Source organism: Phyllopteryx taeniolatus, chromosome 2 (genome assembly GCF_024500385.1).
Source record: "Phyllopteryx taeniolatus isolate TA_2022b chromosome 2, UOR_Ptae_1.2, whole genome shotgun sequence".
Classification (NCBI taxonomy): domain Eukaryota; kingdom Metazoa; phylum Chordata; class Actinopteri; order Syngnathiformes; family Syngnathidae; genus Phyllopteryx; species Phyllopteryx taeniolatus.
Window position 1 is genome coordinate 4,070,074 of NC_084503.1, and position 23,010 is coordinate 4,093,083.

The following is a 23,010-nucleotide window of genomic DNA, read 5'->3' on the forward strand; positions in this document are numbered from 1 at the left end:
ACTCGACTTTTGCATGCAACTGTAGGCAGCAAAAAAATGTAGTTTGATGTAAGTGAAGGACAGAAATATAGTTATTCAAGGAGCTGGTGAGTTTGGGAACGAAGGGGTGTTGGATTAAGCTACAAGCAAACACCACTTGCAATGATTAATGCAGTCAATGAGAATTAAATGCAGAGCAGGAACATGACCCAAACACAATTAGTCTGGGCGAACAAACATCACATGGACATGAATTCAGATTCATTGCTGCGCGTTCCTGGGCCAATCAGCAAAACTAAATGAAAAGGATTGTCCTAATTTGGATGTGGCGGCACGGTGGGCGACTGGTTAGAGCGTCTGCCTCACAGTTCTGAGGACCGGGGTTCAATCCCCGGCCCGGCCTGTGTGGAGTTTGCATGTTCTCCCCGTGCCTGCGTGGGTTTTCTCCGGGTACTCCGGTTTCCTCCCACATCCCAAAAACATGTATGGTAGGTTAATTGACAACTCTAAATTGCCCGTAGGTCTAAATGTGAGTGCGAATGGTTGTTTGTTTGTTTGTGCCCTGCGATTGGCTGGGATAGGCTCCAGCACGCCCGCGACCCTGGTGAGGCGAAGCGGCTCAGAAAACGGATGGATGGATAATCTGGATGTGCAAGTGAACACTTCTCCATTTTGTGTGTCCACTTTCTAGAGTTCACTGGTTAGCCTGACCCCAAAAAGCCCTCTGGGGGGGTAATTACAAATTACCCCATGCTCTTTTTTCCTTGCAGCAGCTTGTATTGGTTGAGCTCGCGTTCCATGTTTTTGCAAACACAACGGGTAGAAAGGAGACACAGAATACTGCCTCCTCAGGCTCATATTATCTGGCTTTCACCCCCGGTGTCCTTGGTTTGGTAGTGTAAATATTTTATTACCACTTAATTGGTTGTTGCTTTAGGTTACGTAATAAGGCTGAGGTGGTTGGAACGCTGTATGTTTTCTAACTATCCTGTATCCCGTTTTATGCCAGCTGGCCCCACACAATCTTATTAAGAACAGCGATTATGTGTTCAGATAGCGTCAATATTCAACTCTTGTCTTATGCGGCTATCTTTATTAGAAGCATTGCCGTGACAAAAGCAACATGGTCTTCGAGAGGTGCCTCTTCTTAAAATGAAAATTAATGAGTGGGGTTGAGTGGAGGTGAAAACATAGAGTAGGTCTATATGTGGGCTTATTTGCATGCAGCGTGAAGTGCTCAGTTGGAGTGAAAACGGCAGCTGAGGGTTCTTCACACAATTCGTACAGCGAACACCCACCAGCTCCACCGGTCAGTACTTCTCCACTGGGAAAACACAGAGCTGCAACTTACATGAACGCGGGGATTTCAGTGCACTTAGTTACTGCAGTCTTAACATTGAAAAAAAAGAAAAAAAAGTGCCATTTAAATGTTTTCCCTGTTACACAAATGTTCACGGGAAATAAAACTACCGTAAAGAGCAGTCTCTTCAGCGTGTTGTCATGGTCAGTTTGTATGACTTATCACGTTTGGAGTTTATTAAAGTTTTTCATTTTTGTTTTGTCATTTTATCCATTTAGGATAAGCAGACTCAAAGTTGAGGAATTTATCCAGGATCTGTTCCCCTTTAAAGCAGATACGTGGCAGTAGATGACCACCCGGCATCCTCTATTTGTTTACAATCAATATATGTAAAAGTTGTTCAGCAAAACAACAAGGTTCCAAGAACATGGTCACCTTTTTTTTTTTAAACCCCATTTAAGGAATGAGAATACATATTACTCTGTCAAAAGTGAAGAAACATACCATTGTTGGCACTGCACTGTTATGAACACACAATATTCGAACGTGATCCTAATAAAACAGTGACGTGTGTTGTGTGCTGGATGCGGCTATCAACCCGATTTGGTCAACACAGCGTGATAAAATACCTTATTGGCTAAGTTTCCTGGTAAACGTCTGTGCTAGCATGTGTGTCATGGATCTGGATGTCATGGTTTTGCAAATGGGAACTTATACATGTGCAATGATGCTTATCTTAGAGGGAGAATAGTCTTAAACTGAAATTTTTCGGTGTTGCAACTCTCTAAGCAACGACTATTAGACAAGAAATGGTGGCGCAGCAGATGTAGACAGATAATATAAGAATACTCACAGGCATATATTATTTATCCTTTGCAAAAAAATATATATATATTTTACTCCCCCCCAGGTGGCCAGTGCGCACAAACCAGGAGAAGCACAACGTTCATGGATTTGAAGAAAAAAAAAGTTTAATTCTTTACGTTCTATCTAATTATGTCATTAATTTATTTTTATAACGTAGAATATCATAGTGTTATTTTTCTAGTTAAAAAAAATAATAATTTTGAGGATTTCTGATGGGGCTGGAACAGATTTATGGCATTTCCATTCATTTCAAGCAAAAATACGATTTTTGAGATCATTTTTTGTGTTACAACCGTGGAACAAACCGTTTCTTTTAACGGTTGATGCATATCCATTTTATGTACTACTCATCCTGTTTAGGATCACAGACAACTCTTCCCACTCACATTCAAGTCTTAACCCAACATGAACGTTTTTGAGAGCAAGGAAGTACGACACCCCCCATAAATAACCCACAAAAGCGTACGGAGAACGTACAACAGAATCCTTAGAGCCAAAATTCAAAATTCTTCGCTGGGAAGAAGCGTACGATACTTGTGTTGACAAAGGATCCTCTAAAAAGTCCCACCCCCTATATCCCGTGAGCATTAGCGACTCTGTCACTAATACATATGGGCCTCGTGTGGCAGTGCACATTTACCGGCGAATTCTATCGGGTGTGCTCATTAGCCAAAGGAGGGGGAACACTATAATTTCACTTTCCATATGAAAGACACAAAAGTGCTCATCGATCAGGACGATCAATAGAGGATCAATGAACTAAACCCTGATAATTCCCAGAGCAGTGTAATTGCTGCTGAGATGTAGTTGTCATCACTAAAAATCAAACAGAGGCTCAACTAATTGGAAGAGGCCGTTTGCAAAAAACGTCCAAGAAAGAATTGTGTTGGCTACTCAGTGCGTCAAGTGCCATTACGCTGGCTGCCTTAAGTACACGTATAAGATCACATGAAACGCAACTTGTCGTGATATTTAGTTAATGTCCTGATGAGACAATTTGTTCCTGACCTCACAGAGTTAGGCGCAGGTCAAGAAAAATAGCTCACTTTCCACTCGAGTAGTTGAGAGCTGCAGTTTAATTTTTAATAGAGAAATGGAAAAGCAAACAAGGCGTGCCTGACACAACATCTGACATATATTTTATAGGCCGGTGTCGCACGCAGGCAAACGGCACAAACTTCTTGAAGACGACCACTTGGCCCCTTCCCTGTTTATTGATTACATGGCAGGCCTGTTGGGTAATTGTGCAGCAAATCAAGCATGGTGAGGACTCATCTTAACACCGCGAGGAAAGCGTTAAAGGTAAAACCCTGCTGAAAAGTGCATAATGATGGCGCAGTGTTGAGCCAGGAGAGAGGCTATATGCTCCTCCCTCTCACATTTCTCGCTCACTGCCAGCCTGCGCAACCAAAGGCAGAAAGGCGAGTGCTTGGCAAGAGGAGCAATGGGAAGAGTACACAGTTTCGAACCACCTCGCGCTCTCTCACTTCCTCTTCCAGTCCCTGTCAGTGCATTCCCAACCAAAGCGCCGGGGGCGCCGCGCTTGTAAAGAAACCACAGCCTTTTTAAGGGCTTCTTGTATTTACAAAGGGAGGCATGTCACAATCAAAAGGCATTACCGCATGACACAACGCATTAAACAGTTGGCAGATTGAGAATTTATAGACTGCGAAGATAGTGAAGGGGGTAAGCACGAGTTAAAAGATCGTTGGAGGAGTTCAACTTACCTAAAGAGAGTAAGTAGGAGTGGAGCGGCTCCCTGCTTTGCCTTCCCGCAGACCATCCAGCTCATGCTTTACTCCAGGTGGAGACAGCTATCATTTTCCCATCAACTTCCTGTTTCTCTCATCTCCCCACCCCCCCCTTTCCTCGCCGCTCTCTCGCTCGCAGCTGCACAACTTGATTTTCTGTGCCAGGTTGGAGGAAACACAAAGCTCTGCCTTTCACCCATCTTCTGAAATAGCTCACAAGCTGCAGTTAAGACTCCCCCCCCCCCCCCCCCCTCCTCCCTCCTTTTCCGCTGCCCCGTGTTGCTGCTCGCCCTAATCTTGCCTCAGTTTTTATTTCACCTTCATCAGCAGGGGCCTAAAAATACATGATAAATGGAATATGATATTTTAAAGTCTTATCTCTGGTACTTGTTCTTACGGTGCGAATAATAGGGTAGTTAATCCTGCAGATCCTACTCAAATTGATTAATCAGCACATGCGGACAATCAAATAAATGATTAATATTCCTCCGTCCTGTGGTCGGACAGCCTCCCCCCCCCCCCCCCCTCCCCTTCCCCCGAAACCGTCAGTAATAATTCAGTAACCCTTTGCAGACCACAGGCTGCAGCAAGTCAGCCTCACTCAGCATCAGATGTCTCAGCCCTCTGATGTCGAGCAGGACTTTGAACTCGACGCACACAAACCGAGACGCGGCAGCGTGAAAACAATCTGCGGTCTATACGCTCACGCCAGTCCTCCTATGGTGGCTCACTGTCTGATCAGGCGTACACATCATAAACAATGCAAACAGGCAAAGGTTACACTGCAGAAGCACAGATTTACTAATTTTAAAAACGTTTGCATGTATAGTGAACTCCAGCTTTCTTTTGCGCCGCTGCTATATCGCAGATTTTTAAGTGATCACAGAGGAGAGAGAATATTATGCCTGGGAGTAATGTACCGGATGGTTTGGTTGAACAGTTTGCGGTTTAAATATACAACGTTTAATTACTTTTTGTTATGTGTGATGTTGCTCAATGTGTGTGTTAAAAGCAGCAGCGGTTTAAAGGTTTATAATTACCGCAACATCTACGCTCATGTCCGTTTGCCCGTCTATGGCGTTTTGCATTATATGATAGCATTAAGCTGGCAGACCTTCGTTGATATACAGTACGGTTTGAGTGAACATTTTGGTGTTTGATTCATAGTGTTTGATTCAATTTAGTTTTACATGTCAGTTGTCAAGTAAACTTCAAGTGGACGTGACAAATGGAGAGCTGTGCGAGCAAGAGAGTGAAATCTGAGGAAAACTTGAAAAGGTACTACTGCTGAAATTTGAAAAAGTGTAGTGTAACAAGTTTACGCGTCTTTTAATAGATTTAAATGTTTAAAGGAGTTGTTTAAAAATTAATTGGTCTCTCTATATCATGTTTTTTTTTTTTGCCTTTGGTGGGGAGGGTGGAACGAAAATCCCACAATAGACAAAGGTTCACTGTATCTATGATGTCAAACCCCTTCTGAGAGTTATAGATGTGGCAGGTGAGGTGGAAAAAAAAAAAATGTCACCATGTTCTCACATCTAGAGAAGCCGATGTCTCATGGCGCTACGCTGATCGAGGCTGTTCTCAAGCAGCAACTCCACCAGGCCTGACCACACGGATGAAGCACAGCCCGTCCCAGCAGGCGACACAGGCGAGCGACTCTTTTTTTTCTCCCACTTTCTCTTTTCCTCTCCTCTCTCTCTTTCTCCCCCATTACCAACGCTATTCTTCCTCCCACATAGGTCAGTGAGCAGCCATATTCATCATGCTCCTCTCTTGGAGCTGTTATTAATCAAGGAGAGGGCCAGAGGCGGAAGAGAGTACTAATAGGGGGTTGGGCCAAGACATGCTAAATCTACATGTACAGTGGCTACGGAAAGTTTTCAGACCCCCTTAAATTTGTCACTCTTTTTTATACTGCAGCCATTTTCTAAAATAATTTCAGTTCATTTTTTTTCACATTAATGTACACACAACACCCCATATTGACAGAAAAAAAAACGGAATTGTTGAAATTTTGGCTGATTTATGAAAAAAGAAAAACTGAAATATCACAGAGCCGTAAGTATTCAGACCCTTTGCTCAGTATTTAGTAGCAGCACCCTTTTGAGCTAATACAGCCATGAGTCTTTTTGGGAATGACGCAACAAGTTTTTCACATCTGGATTTGGGGATCATCTGCCATTCCTCCTTGCAGATCCTCTCCAGTTCTCTCAGGTTGGATGGTGAACGTTGGTGGGCAGCCATTTTCAGGTCTCTCCAGAGATGCTCAATTGGGTTTAAATCAGGGCTCTGGCTGGGCCATTCAAAAACAGTCACAGCCACTCCTTCTGTATTTTAGCTGTGTGCTTATGGTCATTGTATTTTTTGAAGGTAAAGCTTCGGCCCAGTCTGAGGTTCTGAGCACCCTGGAGAAGGTTTTGGTACAGGATATCCCTGTGCTTGGCCGCATTCATCTTTCCTTCAATTGTAACCAGTCGTCCTCTCCCTGCAGCTGAGAAACACCCCCACAGCATGATGCTGTCATCACCATGCTTCACTATTGGCACTGTATTGGAGCAGTGCCTGGTTTTCTCAACACATACCGCTTAGAATTAAGGCCAACAATTTCTATCTTGGTCTCATCAGACCAGAGAATCTTATTTCTCACTATCTTGGAGTCCTTCGGGTGTTTTTTTTTTTTTAGCAAACTCCATGCTGGCTTTCATGTGTCTTGCACTGAAGAGAGGCTTCCGTCGGGCCACTCTGCCATAAAGCCCCGACTGGTGGAGGGCTGCAGTGATGGTTGACTTTCTAGAACTTTCTCCCATCTCCAGACTGCATCTATGGTGCTCAGCCACAGCAATTTTTGTGTTCTTCTTTACCTCTCTCACCAAGGCTCTTCTCCCCCAATTGCTCAGTTTGGACGGACGGCCAGCTCTAGGAAGGGTTCTGGTCGTCCCAAACGGCTTCCATTTAAGGATTATGGAGGCCACTGTGCTCTTAGGAACCTTAAGTGCAGCAGAATTTCTTTTTGTACCCTTGACCAGATCTGTGCCATGCCACAATTCTGTCTCTGAGCTCTTCAGGCAGTTCATTTGACCTCATGATTCTCATTTGCTCTGACATGCACTGTGAGCCGTAAAGTCTTATATATACAGGGGTGTGGCTTTCCTAATCAAGTCCAATCAGTATAAAAGAACACAGCTGGACTCCAATGAAGGTGTAGAACCATCTCAAGGATGATCAGAAGAAATGGACAGCACCCGAGTTAAATATATGAGTGTCACAGCAAAGGGTCTGAATACTTATGGCTGTGTGATATTTCAGTTTTTCTTTTTTAATAAATCAGCAAAAATGTCAACAATTATGTTGTTTTCTGTCAATATGGGGTGCTGTGTGTACATTAATGAGGGAAAAAATTAACAAATTGCTGCAATATAATAAAGGGTGAAAAATTTAAGGGGGTCTGAATAATTTCCGTACCCACTGTATGCATATGCATAAACAATTTATAGCTTCTTTTTGTACAACCCCAATTCCAATGAAGTTGGGATGTTGTGTTAAAAATAAATAAAAACAGAATACAATGATTTGCAAATCATGTTCAACCTATATTTAATTGAATACACCACCTTTTCTTTTAACAACATTCAATAAATATTTGAGAACTGAGGACACTAATTGTTGAAGCTTTGTAGGTGGAATTATTTCCCATTCTTGCTTGATGTACAGCTTCAGCTATTCAACAGTCCAGGGTCTCCATTGTCGTATTTTACGCTTGGTAATGCGCCGCACAATTTAAATGGGGGACAGGTCTGGACTGCAGGCAGGCCAGTCTAGTACCCGCACTCTTTTACTACGAAGCCACGCTGTTGTAACACGTGCAGAATGTGGTTTGGCATTGACTTGCTGAAATAAGCAGGGGCGTCCATGAAAAAGACGTTGCTTGGATGGCAGCATATATTTCTCCAAAACCTGGATATACCTTTCAGCATTAATGGTGCCTTCATGGATTGTCTAAGTTAACCATGCCATTGGCATTAACACAGCCCCATACCATCACAGATGCTGGCTTTTGAACTTTGCGTCCATAACAGTCCGGATGGTTCTTTTCCTCTTTGGCCCGGAGGACACGACGTCCACAATTTCCCCAAAAATTTTTAAATGTGGACTCTTTGGACCACAGAACACTTTTACAAGTCTTCCTGAGCCCATGCGGTGATATCCTTTACACATTGATGTCGGTTTTTGATGCAGTGGCGCCTGAGGGATCGAAGGTCACGGGCATTCAATGTTGGTTTTCGGCCTTGCCGCTTACATGCAGTGATTTCTCCAGATTCTCTGAACCTTTTGATGATATTATGGACCGTAGAGGATGAAATCCGTAAATTCCTCGCAATTGTACGTTGAGGAACATTGTCCTTAAACTGTTCGACTATTTTCTCACGCACTTGTTCACAAAGAGGTGAACCTCGCCCCATCTTTGCTTGTGAATGACTGAGCAATTCAGGGCAGCTCCTTTTATACCCAATCATGGCACCCACCTGTTCCCAATTAGCATGTTCACCTTGGGATGTTCCAAACAGGTGTTTGATGAGCATTACTCAACTTTCTCAGTCTTTTTTCCCACCGGTCACAGCTTTTTGGGAATGTGTTGCAGCCATAAAATTCTAAGTAAATGATTATTTGCTAAAAACAATAAAGTTCATCAGTTTGAACATTAAATATCTTGTCTTTGTAGAGTATTCAATTAAATATAGGTTTAACATGATTTGCAAATAATTGTATTCTGTTTTATTTATGTTTAACACAACGTCCCAAATTCATTGGAATTGGGGTTGTACAACACAATGTTTGGATGTATGCTTTTATGCAAGCCCAAACACATGCATAGGCTAAACACACAGGGACTCACCCACTTCCTAATCCCTTGTAACTGCTGTACAGGAGACATGGCCTTTGTGTTGCATCTGACCAGCTGGCAGCCAGAATCAGCATGTGCAGCTGTCCACTGTGACAAATGCTAGCACACCACCACCGGTACACGATGCCTCCTCCTCAGTGCACTGACACCATGACATAGCCAGAAACACACCTAAAAAGTCCCTGACCTCAGGCAGAGAGTTCGGTACTGGGGTTAAAGCTCCTAGGACGGGTACAGGGCATGCACTTAAAGTGAGGCCGGCCAATAGGCCTTATGATATATAGTGTAGTCATTAATCTGAGCCCCCCCAAAAAAGGTCTACATAAACATCACTGCTCACTTTCATCTCTTCTCTCATTCAACTGTTTATAAATCAGCTGCACAAATATTTATGCGCTGAACGAGGAAAATGGCTGGTCTGGGTTCTATCTCTGCCCGCCTTCCCTCCCTCCCTCCCTCCCTCCTTCTCGTGTGTGCGCACGAGGCCACCACAGACGCAACTCGTCAAGGCTTCAGGCTTCATCTATCATATATGCTCTGTCGCCGGCTATTGTGTGGCTCCTGAAAAGGCTCTATCAAAAGTATGCACATAGTCAACCTTTATCAGGTAATGTGTAGTCTCGGAACGTTTAAAGGCAGTTCAAGCTACAGTAAGGAAGAACTGGGTGTTCTGACTCCATGGGCTCACGGTACAGTTGTTAACTTGACAGCATTTGTGTACGAGCTGACTAAGGTGACGATGCTTGCAATAGACAAAGACATGGACATGAATGTACATACTGAACACGAACTTATCTGTTTTATAATACCATGTTTTAGTGGTGGGAAAAAAAAGTTTTTACCAGCATTGCGAACAACCTTTGACGGGAATATTATGCTATGCTAGCGGTAACACAACATGAGAGGTATACAGGCTGGTCCACTACTATCACAAAGCATCAAAATAAGTGATCCGCCATGACAATGACAGACATTTTATCCTTAATTATCAATCATTATTACAAATGCCTCGTCATTCCAAAACGATTCTGAGATACAGTATCTAAAAACATTGGTTACCAGTCCATGCGTGCAAACGTCTATGCCCATGACAAATGCATTACCATCAGTAAAAACTCTTAACAATATAATACAACCATGTTCAATACAGTACATGGCTTCTGCCTCCCTTTTAGCTCACCTATCTGTTACTGCCAACACAACACACAATGGGACAGGCCAAGCGATTCTGGATCCATCCCGTGTAATTGCTCCCCTTAGCCCTGACCTCTGATCCAGATCCCTGTGATACACAGCGTCTCTGCTAAATTGGGAAGTGGGCAAATATTCTTCTAATGACCCTCACTAGTACAAACCTAGATGAAAAAAGAAAGGAGGGTGGAATCAATCTTTCTTTTTTGTTGCCCTTCACTGACTCTATTAGTTTCCTATTTTTATCTAAGGGTTGGCTCCCAAAACTGTGGTGGAGATCTGAGCTGGGTGGGGTGTCTGTTTCCATTCTGACAGGGCAGTGGACTCCACCGAGATGCATTACATTAACGAGGAGATAACCAAGTAACATCTTTTAAACAGCATCTTGACTGCTCTTCGGTGTACACACTGTGTTTGCTGAGCTGCCATTTAAAGAAAAAGACAACCTTAATCTAAACTCTGCACAATGTTGATCTTGCAATCTACACTGCAGATAATTAAAAAAGATAAGTTGGTTCAAGCAGGAATAAAACCAATTGGACTAGCTTTTTCGCCATCACGCAACGTGGATGGAAAACAACAAAGACGATGTTAATGCAATGCTGCATGTGTTTGTGTGCACTGTACAGTAAGGGTGCATTAAACGTGTGTGTTTTCTGCGGGCAGGGGTGGGTGGGGGCCGACGGGGTGATAGTGGTGAGCCGGCTTGTCGATCGATGCAGTGATTGGCAGTTAATGGCTTTTCCTGTTCTGCCTTGGTAACCCTGGCCTGATGGCTGTTGCGTCTGATCAGGGATGGCAGATGGAGTTTGATTTTCGTATATAAACCTCTGACTTTGTGGAGATGGCTTCATCATGTTTAATGATTTAAAAGTTAAGTTGAAAACTGGGCGGAGACCATTGCAGGGACGATCATTTGAAAGCATTAGACCCTCCAGATGTGATAGATATTTCATACATACACACACACATGGTATTTGAAAAACCATATCGTTGCTGTCAGGCGGAATCCTTGCATTCAACAAAATCACTACTTTTAAAGAAATTAAAAAAACTAAAATGTCATCTTCCTGGAGTTACCAAATAAATTATCTTGCTAACATATACTGCTGCGCACTAACATCAACGCAACACCACCCCAAACTCATAATAATTTATTATAGGGGGGAAAAATTGCTTGTTCACGCCAACCCGCCAAACCCCCCCTACCCCGACTGGACAAAAAGTTCTTGATACGTCACAAAAGTTAATGACTGTGGTAACATCATCTTCCCAACTCTTTCTGAAAGGTTTTACAGTCATGAGTGATACAATAAATAAAACAACCGGCTGACTAAGCATTTTACTAAGTAGAAATAAATCTGCACACCCTTCTCATCATGGCTGACCAGCTCCCTCTGCACCGAAGCATTACACCGGACCATTTTTTAACAAAACAGGCTTACTCAAACGTCCATCCATCCATTTTCTTCACCGGTTATCCGCACTAGGGTCGTGGACTGCGGGAGCCTATCCCAGCTATCCTAGGGCGGGAGGCGGGGTACACCCTGAACCGGTCGCCGGCCAATCTCAGGGCACATAGAGACAAACAACATGCTTTTGGGATGTGGGAGGAAACCGGAGTAGCCGGAAAAAACCCACCTAGGCACGGGGAGAACATGCAAACTCCACACAGGCGGAGTGGGGATTTGAACCTCGATCCCCAGAACTGTGAGGCAGATGTGCTAACCAGTCTACCACCGTGCCAGCACTTACTCAAACGTATCTTTCCAAATTATTTTCATTTTCATTGTCCAAAAAACAGACTTTCAATCTTGAGGCGACATAATGTCGCACGGCTCCCGCAGAGTAAGGGAAGAGGCTGAAATTGGTTATTATATATATATAGATATATCTATATATCTATATATATATATTACACATTATTAAGTCAGATACAGTTCATCATCATCTACTTTCAAGTGACCCAACTGAAACGAAAATTAAAAAAAAGATCCACACACTGATCAGATATTCATGAAAAATTATAGTCCCCCCCCCTATTTATGCTATTCACACTGCTGACAAACACACGCCGATGAAATTCTATCCTCCTTGGACAAGATTGCATACGTGTGTGTGTGTGTGTGTTTTGTGTGTGCATGAATTTCAGCATCAATCATTTGAGCCATAAATTGGATTCCAGATCTCACCCTTTCCAACTTTGAACAGCTCCAAGAGCCGTCACTTTAACGGTAGCTGCACAGACAGTCCTCCATGCTTCAAATTATTTCAATATGGCTACTCCAACCTAACGAGCACATAATAAGGAAATTCCTAATTAGTGACAGAGCTATGTCATCTGAAGTGAGGATTTATGTTTGAATGATACAGCTGTTCTTCATTTCTGGGCTATAGCTGACTTGATTTGTTGATATTGACTGACACAATAAAATAATCTGCCAAGAAGGGCATTTTTGTGAATCTGAATTTGATTGAAAAATATCTAGAACCTCTAGTGTTAAAAAAATAACTAAATAAATAAATACAAATTCTTTCACTTGCTCTTATCACCTCTGCCTGCTTTATTTTCAGAATAAAAGCAGTAGGCTGAGGTAAAGGCGAGAAAAGAGCAAGCATAATATATCGGCGGGGCTTAACACCACTGTATAGTAGCACACTTGTTTTATATATATATAATAATAATTATTATTATTATTATTTTTTTTTTTTGCTAGACTACCCTGTCTATTTTGTCATGGTGAAATGTGAAGGCCATACAGTATCGGCGCCCTTGAGAAGTTAAAGAGCATTCTTATCCCCAACTGTTCTTGCTGCCTCTCTCTTTCATTCACTATCACTTTCTCCCACTCAAACCCATTCCCTCTTATTCCGGGAGAAGGTTTAAAGTAAAACCCAGGTGTAGAAGATGACACCCGTGGGAAAGATAACGTTTGGGAACATTCCTGGCACTGAAAAAGAACTTTTCCCCCCGAAATACTTCATCTGAGGAACTATAAAATTGCCTCGTTTCCAAGACTATGCCTTTGACCCCTTTGAGCCTCCACCCAACGCTCCCCATCGCTACCTCTGACATCACTGCCTAATAATTTAAACAAGGGATTTTATTCTCTATCCTTTTTCCATATTTTGTATTGAAGAATCATAGACATGATGAGAAAACAAGATGCAAATGATATTTTCCAGAGGCCCCAATAAAAACCGCATGACACTCGGGGCTGCGTCGTTTAATTACTGAAGAATGAAATCTTTTCTTCTACATCTGGAGGAAACATCATCCACACAACACTGATAGATTTATAGCTCCCAATTCGAACTGTTGACTCCAGCACATGGCAAATTCGGCAAAAAAAAAAACAAAACGATATACAGCCAGCACCAAACCAACTAAAAGTCTTGATAGGTCACAGAGATTTTGTGCTCCAGAATAGTCTGATTTAAGGTGTTTTCACGCATCAGGGTTTATGTTACTTGAAAACGATCAACAGCCAACGAGACTTTTCCAATCCAAACAGAATCAATGGCACTTCAATTTGGAGAGATCTAGGAGACAAATGTGTTGGAATAAAGGAAAAGGGAGAAAAACTAGCAGAATGTTCCCTCCTTTGGACTAGGACTAGAAATCACAAATAACACCGTAGCAGCCAATTTTTGTCACTCAGGGTACAGTCTTCACAGTAACGTGCGGCATAAGGCTAATTATTGGTCTCCGAAGACGCCTGCCAAGTATCAAAAGATGTACCTGGCTGTTCCCAAACTGGAACCTTTGACGGTGACTCTCCAGTGACTAGCAATTGTACCCCTTAAATGTACAATGGTATACTTTTTGTACAGGAAATTTAATCTCTGTTGACTCTGGCTGCTTCCACACAAACAGAGCAACAAGGCTCGACTGATAAATAACTGTTATCCTCAGTGACAACATTATCATTTAATACGTGAACATCACACTGTGTAAGGCTGTTCTAGTGTATAAACCAAATGAATAAGGGGCAGAACCTATTTATGGTGGAACAGCACATTTACTGTAAATTTTAGACAAGTGACAAAGGCAAGGACATTAAAATTAATCAACAGCAAGGTCCACATAACCATAACTTTGCATAATATACTGCATGTGTTCCACAGCCCTACTCAGTAGGTTAAGTCCAAACAGAACACTGCTCCCAGTGTGATGCTCCTGGTCCGTAAGAGAGGTGGTATCCTGTCTCCTCATCAGTCTCCTCACCCTAACTTGCTTTCATGTAAAGCCCCACTGAACACAGACCTCAGAGCTGAGTAGTTTTGCAGCTCCAACCACGCGGAGGCCATTAATCTGGTGGCTAAGCCATTGAAGTATTGATGGCACAGAGCCGGTAAGCCTGCCTGCTTCACTCTCTCCATCCCTTCAGTTTAGGAACTACATGGAGTCACAGGATTGTCCATCTGGGAGAACATTCAACTGGCCATTGACACTGTCCATCAGGTGTTACGGACATAGTACAAGAGATAGACCGACTAATGTTCCATATAGACCCTTCATCCGAGCTATGTTGCAATTTCAAATGAGTACATGTAAACAAAATATGTTGACTCAAAGCAGCAGTGCAATAGCCTAATAAAATATTAAGTGTTTTATCCTTAGTGAATAGCACAGTCTCTTGGATTATAAAACTGAAGGTTTGGGCTGAGGAATGGTCTCAAGAAAAGTTAAGCACTGAATTAGACAAATAGGTTAACAGTCACAATTGGTTTAGTGGGTTAAAAGACATGATCTGTATTTGGACTTGATTGAGCTTTTAGCCTATTTAACTGTAGATGACAAAAAGTGGGGTGATGACAAACTTGTGCAAACTGTATGAATCAGGAAGATGTCCCCAATAAGTGATGATTAACTCTAATTTCTAAGATGTGTGTGGGTATGTCTACTTCTGTGTGCAATCAAAAGCTTATGCATGTAAAATGGGAGAATGGGCTGTCTCCCAGGATGTGCAGCAAGCGCTTTATTAGAGCGGTAGTACCAGTAAATCAGCGCTCAGCTCTTCCTGGAACTGCTGCAACCTTTCCCACTGAGCACTATTACTGAACAATCATAGGCAAGCCATGATAATTAGAGTATCTCTCCTTCCCACCCTCCTGCCCCCCATCCCTTCTCTCCATCCTCCTCCTACACCTCCTTATCATAGATGTCTAGAGGGTTAGGCCAAGCTCCAGCTGGACATCACTTTGCCAAGTAGCTTCTAACATTACCAGACTTTTTGTCTTATTCCATGTGTCAAATCATTCGAGTACAATGTCAAAGTTCTAACTCTTGGGAAATGATTCAAATAGGCCAGCATAGAACAGCACAGGCATTAACATTGGACAACCCTGACAATGGGTCAAATAAAATCTGGAAAGTCGTCGTCAACCATCTGTTTTACCAGTCATTGTTGGCTTTGCTTAATGTGCGGAGTGTGGATCTACAACTTACTTGCGATGGTCCCACGGGCACAGGCTATAGCTCACTACAGAAATCAATCACGGCACTTCTAATCACGGATGTAAAGAGATCATCCAACCTGCAAGCCAGTGAGCAGGATCATCAGTGAAACATGCTGATGCCATGCAACTGCTAATCCTTTCATTTACGTTACAGTCTCTTTTCCTCTCTGCTCTGTGGATTCTACAGATACGTATTCTTCATGCTGCTGTGTACACTAATTCTTGTAGAAAGCACTCAAGGGTAAAATAATGGTAAAATCACCATCCAAGACAGATGTTTTGTGTTTGTCATTGGCCAGCCCCTGAGCTCCACTTTACTCTGTATGTTGGTATACGTAAAGAGCAAATCATTGTCAGAAGTTCCACATGTATGAGACAGACAGCAGATTTGAATTGTAGTGGACGAATTGAAAAGTTTGCATATGCTCAACAATGCAGGACCAACCTTGGAGGCAGGGGTGTCAGAACTTTCAAGAAAGATCCCACATTTGATAGCGACGGCACTCTCTGCCTCTCAGTCCACGGCCAAGCGGCATCTGGAGTGGATTTTGTGCGAGCAGACACTGAGGAACATGATTACATTCAGCTAACTGCGCTCTAAACTGATTATGCAAGTGCCAAGCTAATGGACTACATTTGCAAGAAGAAAAATAACATTCAATCAATCTCAATTACCGTCGATTGCACCGGCAAGGAAGGTTGCCAGCTAACCCCCCCCACCACACACCACCCATGTTTGTTCCTCCCCTTTTCCCGAACCCTTGACTGGAAGCTGGGGCCTGGTTTGGCCCCACCCATTCTGTCTGGACAGAGCAGCCAGAGCCTAAGAGCTGGATTAGTTCCACTCATCTCACCTCCAAACTAACACATAGTTTGCCCTGAGGCTGGCTGTTAGTATCAGAGCTATCATATTCACACGGAGAACTGGAAAATGAGAATATACGCGAGAGGACATGCATATTCCGAAAACACTGTACACTAACAACAACAACTGTATTTTTGGGGGGCACGTGGCTTACTATCATCATCGGGACTACATAAAACTTGTTGGTCCACATGGCAAAGAAGAAACTCAGGCTCACAGCACAAGAGCACGTTGGCAGAGCCTGTATTACTTAGAATGGAATCTGTCATCAGAGAGCACAGTGCACTGCAGAAGAAGTCATCACCCCCCCCCAACGTGTGGTGGTCTGTGCGGTTAGGGTGACTTGCTGGATGTTTCTGTGGTCTTTTGGAACATTCCAATACATGAGGTGGTGGGGTTGATATTTTTAGAAAGCCCTAATATGGCCCACATACCACAGACTCTCAAATTATCCCATGCAGCTTAGCTCTAGGTTTCAACCTCCCTTTTTAATTCCAGTAATTACAGGCTCCAATTTATATAGAGCTGTGCACACAAAGGGCCTGTTTAATGCAAACCAGTTTGATTTTGGTGAAGTATCCCAAGCATCATCTTACACTCGGTTTATGCTGATTTGATTTATTTTCCCTAAAAGGGTGAACATTGAGCTATTTGTATCAGATTTATTTGGGGAGTAATAAATGCGTGGGGCTTTTCCTTTTTCATTTTTGCATAAAATGCCAAGTTGGGGGTTACAGGTTTGGGCTAATATGGGTTTGTGTCTGCCAGCATCTCCACCAGGACAGTAAATTCAACAGTGTTAAGACTGTGACATCAAGTGCAGAGTCAATGCTGCCAAGAGGCCTTACAACCATGTACTTGTTGTCCGCTAATCACATTTGTGAGTCACAGAATGCCAAGTCATGAAATAAGACTTGTCAACAAGCGTGCATCGTTGTTTTTGCGTACTTGAGTTTGGTTGAGGGTTGAGCTTATGAGATCCTCTCTGGGGAGAGAATGCAGGTAAGTTCTGGACAGTTTTGCTCTTAAGATCCACTGGTTTTAAGAAGCACAGAGCCAACGTAAGAGGCTTAAGTCATAAAAATGATCATGCCTAGATGTGTTGTACATATTTAATCCCCCCACAGCCCAAGCAGCGGTATGACATATGTCTTCTCCGAAAAACTTGAGCAGAAAAAGAGACATGAGAAAATCTGGTTCTCTTTTACTCTTGGGCTCGGTGCAAAGAGGAAATCGCACATATAATGTAATATAAAGTGCACAGTATATCCTATGAGACAAAAACAATCCATCCCTCCCAAAAGGTGTGAGGAGGAGGAGAGAGAGAGAGGTTGCCAGAATCTAATCTGGTTTAATGCAAGACTGTCATTAGAATGAAGGCCAGGGTAAGTCTGGCAGAAAGGTCCACTTGGAAGTGGGCTCAGAACACACTCCTTGCTCGATACGAGGCTGGGGATTTTCCTGTTCTTACAGGTTGAACTAGCTTCCTCCTCATCCCTTGGACCTCTTTGACGACATTACTTGGAGCCTGTTTCTCACCTTCCCCTTTAACCAAAGCAGGAACATCGATTTTTCTCTCATGTCGTTTCAATATAAAAGCCTCAGAGAGAGGAGAGCTGCGTACTATGCCGGTGGTTGCAATAAAGTATTCATAAAGCAAAATTATTTTATGGACAGTCTTTTTGAAGGGTTTTGCAGACCACTTTAAATTGACCTTTTCATGCGGATGGACAGCACATTTGCTCACATGCCTCTTAATCTGTGATTTTTAAAATATACTATAAAATCAACCTATGTAAAAATGTAGACGAATGAAAACTTATTTTCAGCAAAAGAATCACTTTAGGCAAGGGAGTAGACATGAAATGAAGTCAACATTTTCAAGGAGAGGTGGTGTGTGTAAATACTGTAATTCTAAGATTATATTGCAGTGTATGTAATGACTTACAGAGAGGATGTGTTATCTGTGCTTGTCAGTGATTTGTTGTGTGCGCTTATTCTACACGTGTGTATGTGCCAGTTTGGGTTAAGTGTAGAGTGGTCAAACCGCAGACTCACAGGATAGGTACCTAAGTGGAATCAGGGCTGTTAGATTTATGGCCATTTGTTCGGAGAGTGTTCATCCATTGGCTATTATGGAATGATTAGAGGAGAAGGTGAAGCTCCAAGTCCAGCAAAAATCAATACGGCTGTCGAGAACAATTCAGCCTCTCCTGCTCCGGGGAGTATTAGCACCAAACCTCTGGCTACTCGCACTTCTTCATTCATCTCCAAGTGATCCACCCCACGTCTAAAGAGCAGCTTCATCGGCCGTGTTCGTCTCGTGAAAGTAAGGTGGCCTTCATTCTATGGAGCCACCAGCAAGGTTATACAACAAATGACCACAAATGCCTCAACAGCATAGTAGACTGCATTGCAATTACGTTGTACTATGCTTCCAACATTGCAAGAAGGCCTCGTCTCTGGGTTCTTGCATACCAGCTTCCTGTAAGAGTATCATTTTCTCTGTTTTGTTTAATGGAACCTCTACAGCCCTTGAAATTGTTGTACCATTTGAAATTCAACCAAACGTTCTTTAAAGATCAGCAGATAAGATGTCAGTGTACAACACAATATCAACACTTCCGAAAAAGGAGCACACCGAAAGTGAAGGACTCAGACTGTATTAGTTACAATATAAACTGTAATCCAATTTAATGAATGCAAAAAAATGATGAATAAATGAGGGAAATTTGATCCTGAAACTGATTGTGTAAACTGATTGTATTTCCTATGGTGAGAATAGATTTGATATCTGAGCAAGAATGAGGTTGACCAGCCTTTCAACAGAGTATATTTTTGTTGCGAAAGCTCATGTGTTACAACATTTTGGACTGGCCGACACCGTTCACCGCCGATTCAAATTTTGAATCGCGGCAAAATTAGTTGTCAAATTGGATGACAGTTTGTCGGTTTCGACCGCAACACTCGGTGTGCGGCGGCCTAACTGTACTCTCTATCCAGCAAAAGAAATTGACTCTCATGAAACAGCTAGAAGACCACTGACCTTGTAAAGTTTGAGGCTCGCCTCGTGTCGGGAATTGACCGTGTGCATCCGCAACTTTTCCAAGCTGTTCGTGTAGTAGTCGCAAGCGTTGCATTTCAGGTGCACCGGATTGCCAATGGCCACGCATTTCAGTCGCCACTCGTTGCCTTTGCCTCCCTCCTTGATATGGGCCACGAGCTGGTACTTTTGAACGTGCTTGTCCGTCTTGCAGTGGAGCTGGAAATTGGCCTTGAGTTGAGTGGTGTAGTGGCACAACTTGCACTGGTGAGAGTCGCCCACCACGGCGCGCCACTCCTCTTCAGGTAGGCTGCGCTCGCCGCCCATGTGCATGCCGAGAACATCCAGGTTGTCAGTGGTGAAGCGGTTGCACACGGCGCACTGGAATAGTTTGAGCGAAGGGTCGCTAGTTTGTGATAGACTTTCTCCCAGGGTCATCAGCTCTTCTGACACCAACTGGCCACTACCCAGGCGCATATCCATCGGGATCTCCCCACCTACTTGGATGTGTCGGGAACACAGACAGAAAAGGAGAAAAATGAAAAGTGGGAAATAAAGACGTATTGAATAACTCTCATTGCACTCAACATATTTCAAGTTTAAGAACCGAACTGTAGTTCAGCTCACAGATCGTTTCATGTCTCAGTAGTACTGTACGCTTCAAGTATTCATTAATGGTTGATTCTGGCAGAAGCAGAGTCACCGTGTCAACCTTATTGCAGATAACATCATAAGTAAAGTCAAGCAGTTCTACTTTGCTTGATAAATAATGAGAGGTGACTTGTTTCTTGGACTGTAGGGCTTTGAAAGAGAAGAGACTCAATGCCTGACTGTCCAATGGGACAAAACTAAGATTTCAGTCAATTATTGTCCACATTGACTTGTTTGGCCTACATACATGTTCATAGCTTGTCTGTCAGTAAATACCATAGAAAAGATTATTTTGGAGAACGTTTCCAATTATTTCCGTACAACAAACTGCTTTTGTTCAGTACTTTATCTTATTTTAACCAGATTGACACAGAATCGGAACAGACTGCAATGTGAAGAAAAAAAAAAAAAAACATCATTTGGTATCAATCATAGAACTTGAATAATGTATAAAACATTCATAGACCAACTGGGACTTTTGCCTTTGATTGCTGTGCTATAAACTTTCTCTGCCAAAAGTGGCTACGTAGAATTGACACCACTTTGCATGCAAATCATGTATGTAATGAACTAGTTTGGCCGTCACTCACTTGTAATTTTATACCACTAACTAAGCACTCATTTGTTCTTTATGTAAGTTTTCACATTTTTGTTGTACAGTGCATTAATACTGTAAGTGATACAGTGTCTGTACACCAGTTGCAAGTTACTATTCCAGTGTGTTTAAAGCGCACTTCATAATTTACACTGGACCAGATTGGAGTGTAAATGTCACACTGTACTAACATGAATACACAGGTATTGTTAAAGGAGCTTGGGGGGGGGGTGAATAAAAAAAAATAATAATTATAATTTTATGTTCATATGCTTAGGTATATACTGTCTATGGGCACAAGGCTTATTTTAGATGTACATCTACCAAGCTAACTATTTAGTAAGATACCTATTTGTTGTGAAAATAAAGACCTAATACAAAATTCAAGCACTTTTGGTAAAAAAAAAAAAAAAAAAACCTAAAACTATGGGAAAAGAGCCAAGTCAAAAATGTAACCGAAAGAGCTTCCCGCTCCCCATCCCCGCAAGTTAATCCCATTTTTGTTGTTTGTTTAAAGCTGAGTTTTCCAAAATCAATGCTCTGGTAAACAGATGTGTAATTGTTTTCTGAAAACTAATGTCAGCCCTTCCTCATTTCAGCGCTCGCACGCACCATCATGTTTATTCCTTGTACTACATCATCTAAGTGCAGGGAATAAGGACTCTCAGGCAGGGAGTGTATGAAGTTACACTTCTCACCGAGGTTTTCCTGTATGTGTTATACTATAGAGTCTTATGATTCTTTTTGTGTGTATGTGTTGTGGGGTTCAAGACATCCTCTATTGTGTGACCAAGGATGACACAACATATATTTGTGAACCTAGCGTGTGTCATCATTGCCTCCCTGGTAACATGGTTATTAGAGCTCACCTCACAGGAAAATGAACCAGATGGCGAAGAGGGAAAAACATTAGTCACAGCAATCAATTCCTGTTTGTGTCTTTGAACTGGCAACAGTTACAGACAAGTCTGCACAAACTGTGGGGTTGTAACGGGCACTGCAAACATGCTGCTGTGTTGCTTAATTGCCCATGCTGAGCCCTCTAACCTTTCTTCTTTGACCGTGATAAAATATATAACGACACTTACAAAGCTGTAAAAAAAAAAAAAAAAAAAAAATAGAGGAACTCCAATGGTGAGCTTCAGCAGCAGTTTGGAAATAATTATATGAAAAGGTTGAGACGAGCTGTCTTTCAGGAGAAAGTCATGGAGAGGAAATTTTGCCCCCCCTAATTAACCTTTTGCTCGCAGGAAAATTGGGTATCACAAAATAAACTGCAGTCTCAAATGCATCAATATAATGTCACCTAAAAGTGAAAAGGAAGACAAATAGTATTTCAAAGCCACGGCCTTCTTCCCAATACTTTGCAAACTTTGTCGCTGTTGGCCTAATGTCTAAAAAGACGCGTGCTTTTTTTTTTTTTATATAAATAAATAGAATTGGACAATACTCATTTGCCAACGAGACCAAAGGGAAGCTTGAGATGACTGAGTAAAAGCAGCAGAAAATCAAAAGAATATGGATGTACACGCATTACAGCATGATAGTTTTGAGGCATTAACACGTCAATGCAAAGACACAAAAGCCTGTAAATAAATAGTCCGAGCTATGATTCAGTGTCCCGTTTGGAAAATTTGGCATGTGAGCTTTCAAGTAGGGCAGAACAGGCCATGTGCACTTTATAGAGATACAGTGAGGCATAATAAGTGAATTTGCAAGAGTAGTGACATTTAATTAAAGAACAAACTCACCAAGTGCAGGGGTCAAGGCAGCCATACTGGGATCTAAAGGAAAGCCCCCCATCAGGAACTGGGCCTCAGCTCCTGTTGGGTCTATCTTGAGGCCTGGTGGCAGGCTCATATTCTGTGTCAGGTAATACTGGTAGAGCTCAGCCTCAGAGGGCGAGGGCATAGCTCCCAGCGCGAGCCGGCCATGTTGCATGTGAGTCACGTTCTGCTGGAGGAGCATCATGTTGTGCATGTGCTTCTCGCTGGTCATGTGGATACGGAGGTTCCGTGCCACGTTGGTTTCGTAGTCGCAGACCTCACAGCGCCAAGTTGGTTTGCTCTTTGGCTTGGTCGGTGAGGGGGCCCCACACGGTCCTGTTACATGGGCGGAGGACTGTGTGGGGTGGTGGTGGGCAGGGTGATGGCTACTGGCCTGGGTCACAGAAGGCACGGCCACCACGCCTCCCGGGCCATGTCCAAAGACCTGCTCCTGCGCAGATGCAATAGAGCCTCCGTTCTGCAGTGTCTGCATGTTGTTTAGGTGTTTATCCGACTGCATGTGGATGCTTAGGTTCCCCTTAGTGGTGGTTGAGTAGTTACACACCTGTAGAACATAGCCAAATAGGTCTGAAACCAATCACATGAGAATCAATGCAAGCAACTTCAGTGGTG

General features: G+C 42.8%; 1 protein-coding gene across 6 annotated transcripts in view; it reads right to left on the reverse strand.

The window, feature by feature from the left end:
- zfhx3b (zinc finger homeobox 3b) overlaps positions 1-23,010 on the reverse strand; it is a 272,875-nt gene that overhangs the window by 78,796 nt on the left and 171,069 nt on the right. For 5 of the 6 annotated variants that reach the window (XM_061754423.1, XM_061754432.1, XM_061754450.1 and 2 more), the window contains 2 exons: positions 22,363-22,942; positions 19,369-19,865 (listed from right to left, as the gene is read on the reverse strand). In XM_061754423.1, coding sequence (XP_061610407.1) covers positions 19,369-19,865; positions 22,363-22,942 — 1,077 coding nt within the window. The remainder of the gene's footprint in view (positions 1-19,368; positions 19,866-22,362; positions 22,943-23,010) is intronic. The other variant, XM_061754461.1, reaches the window with a different exon arrangement.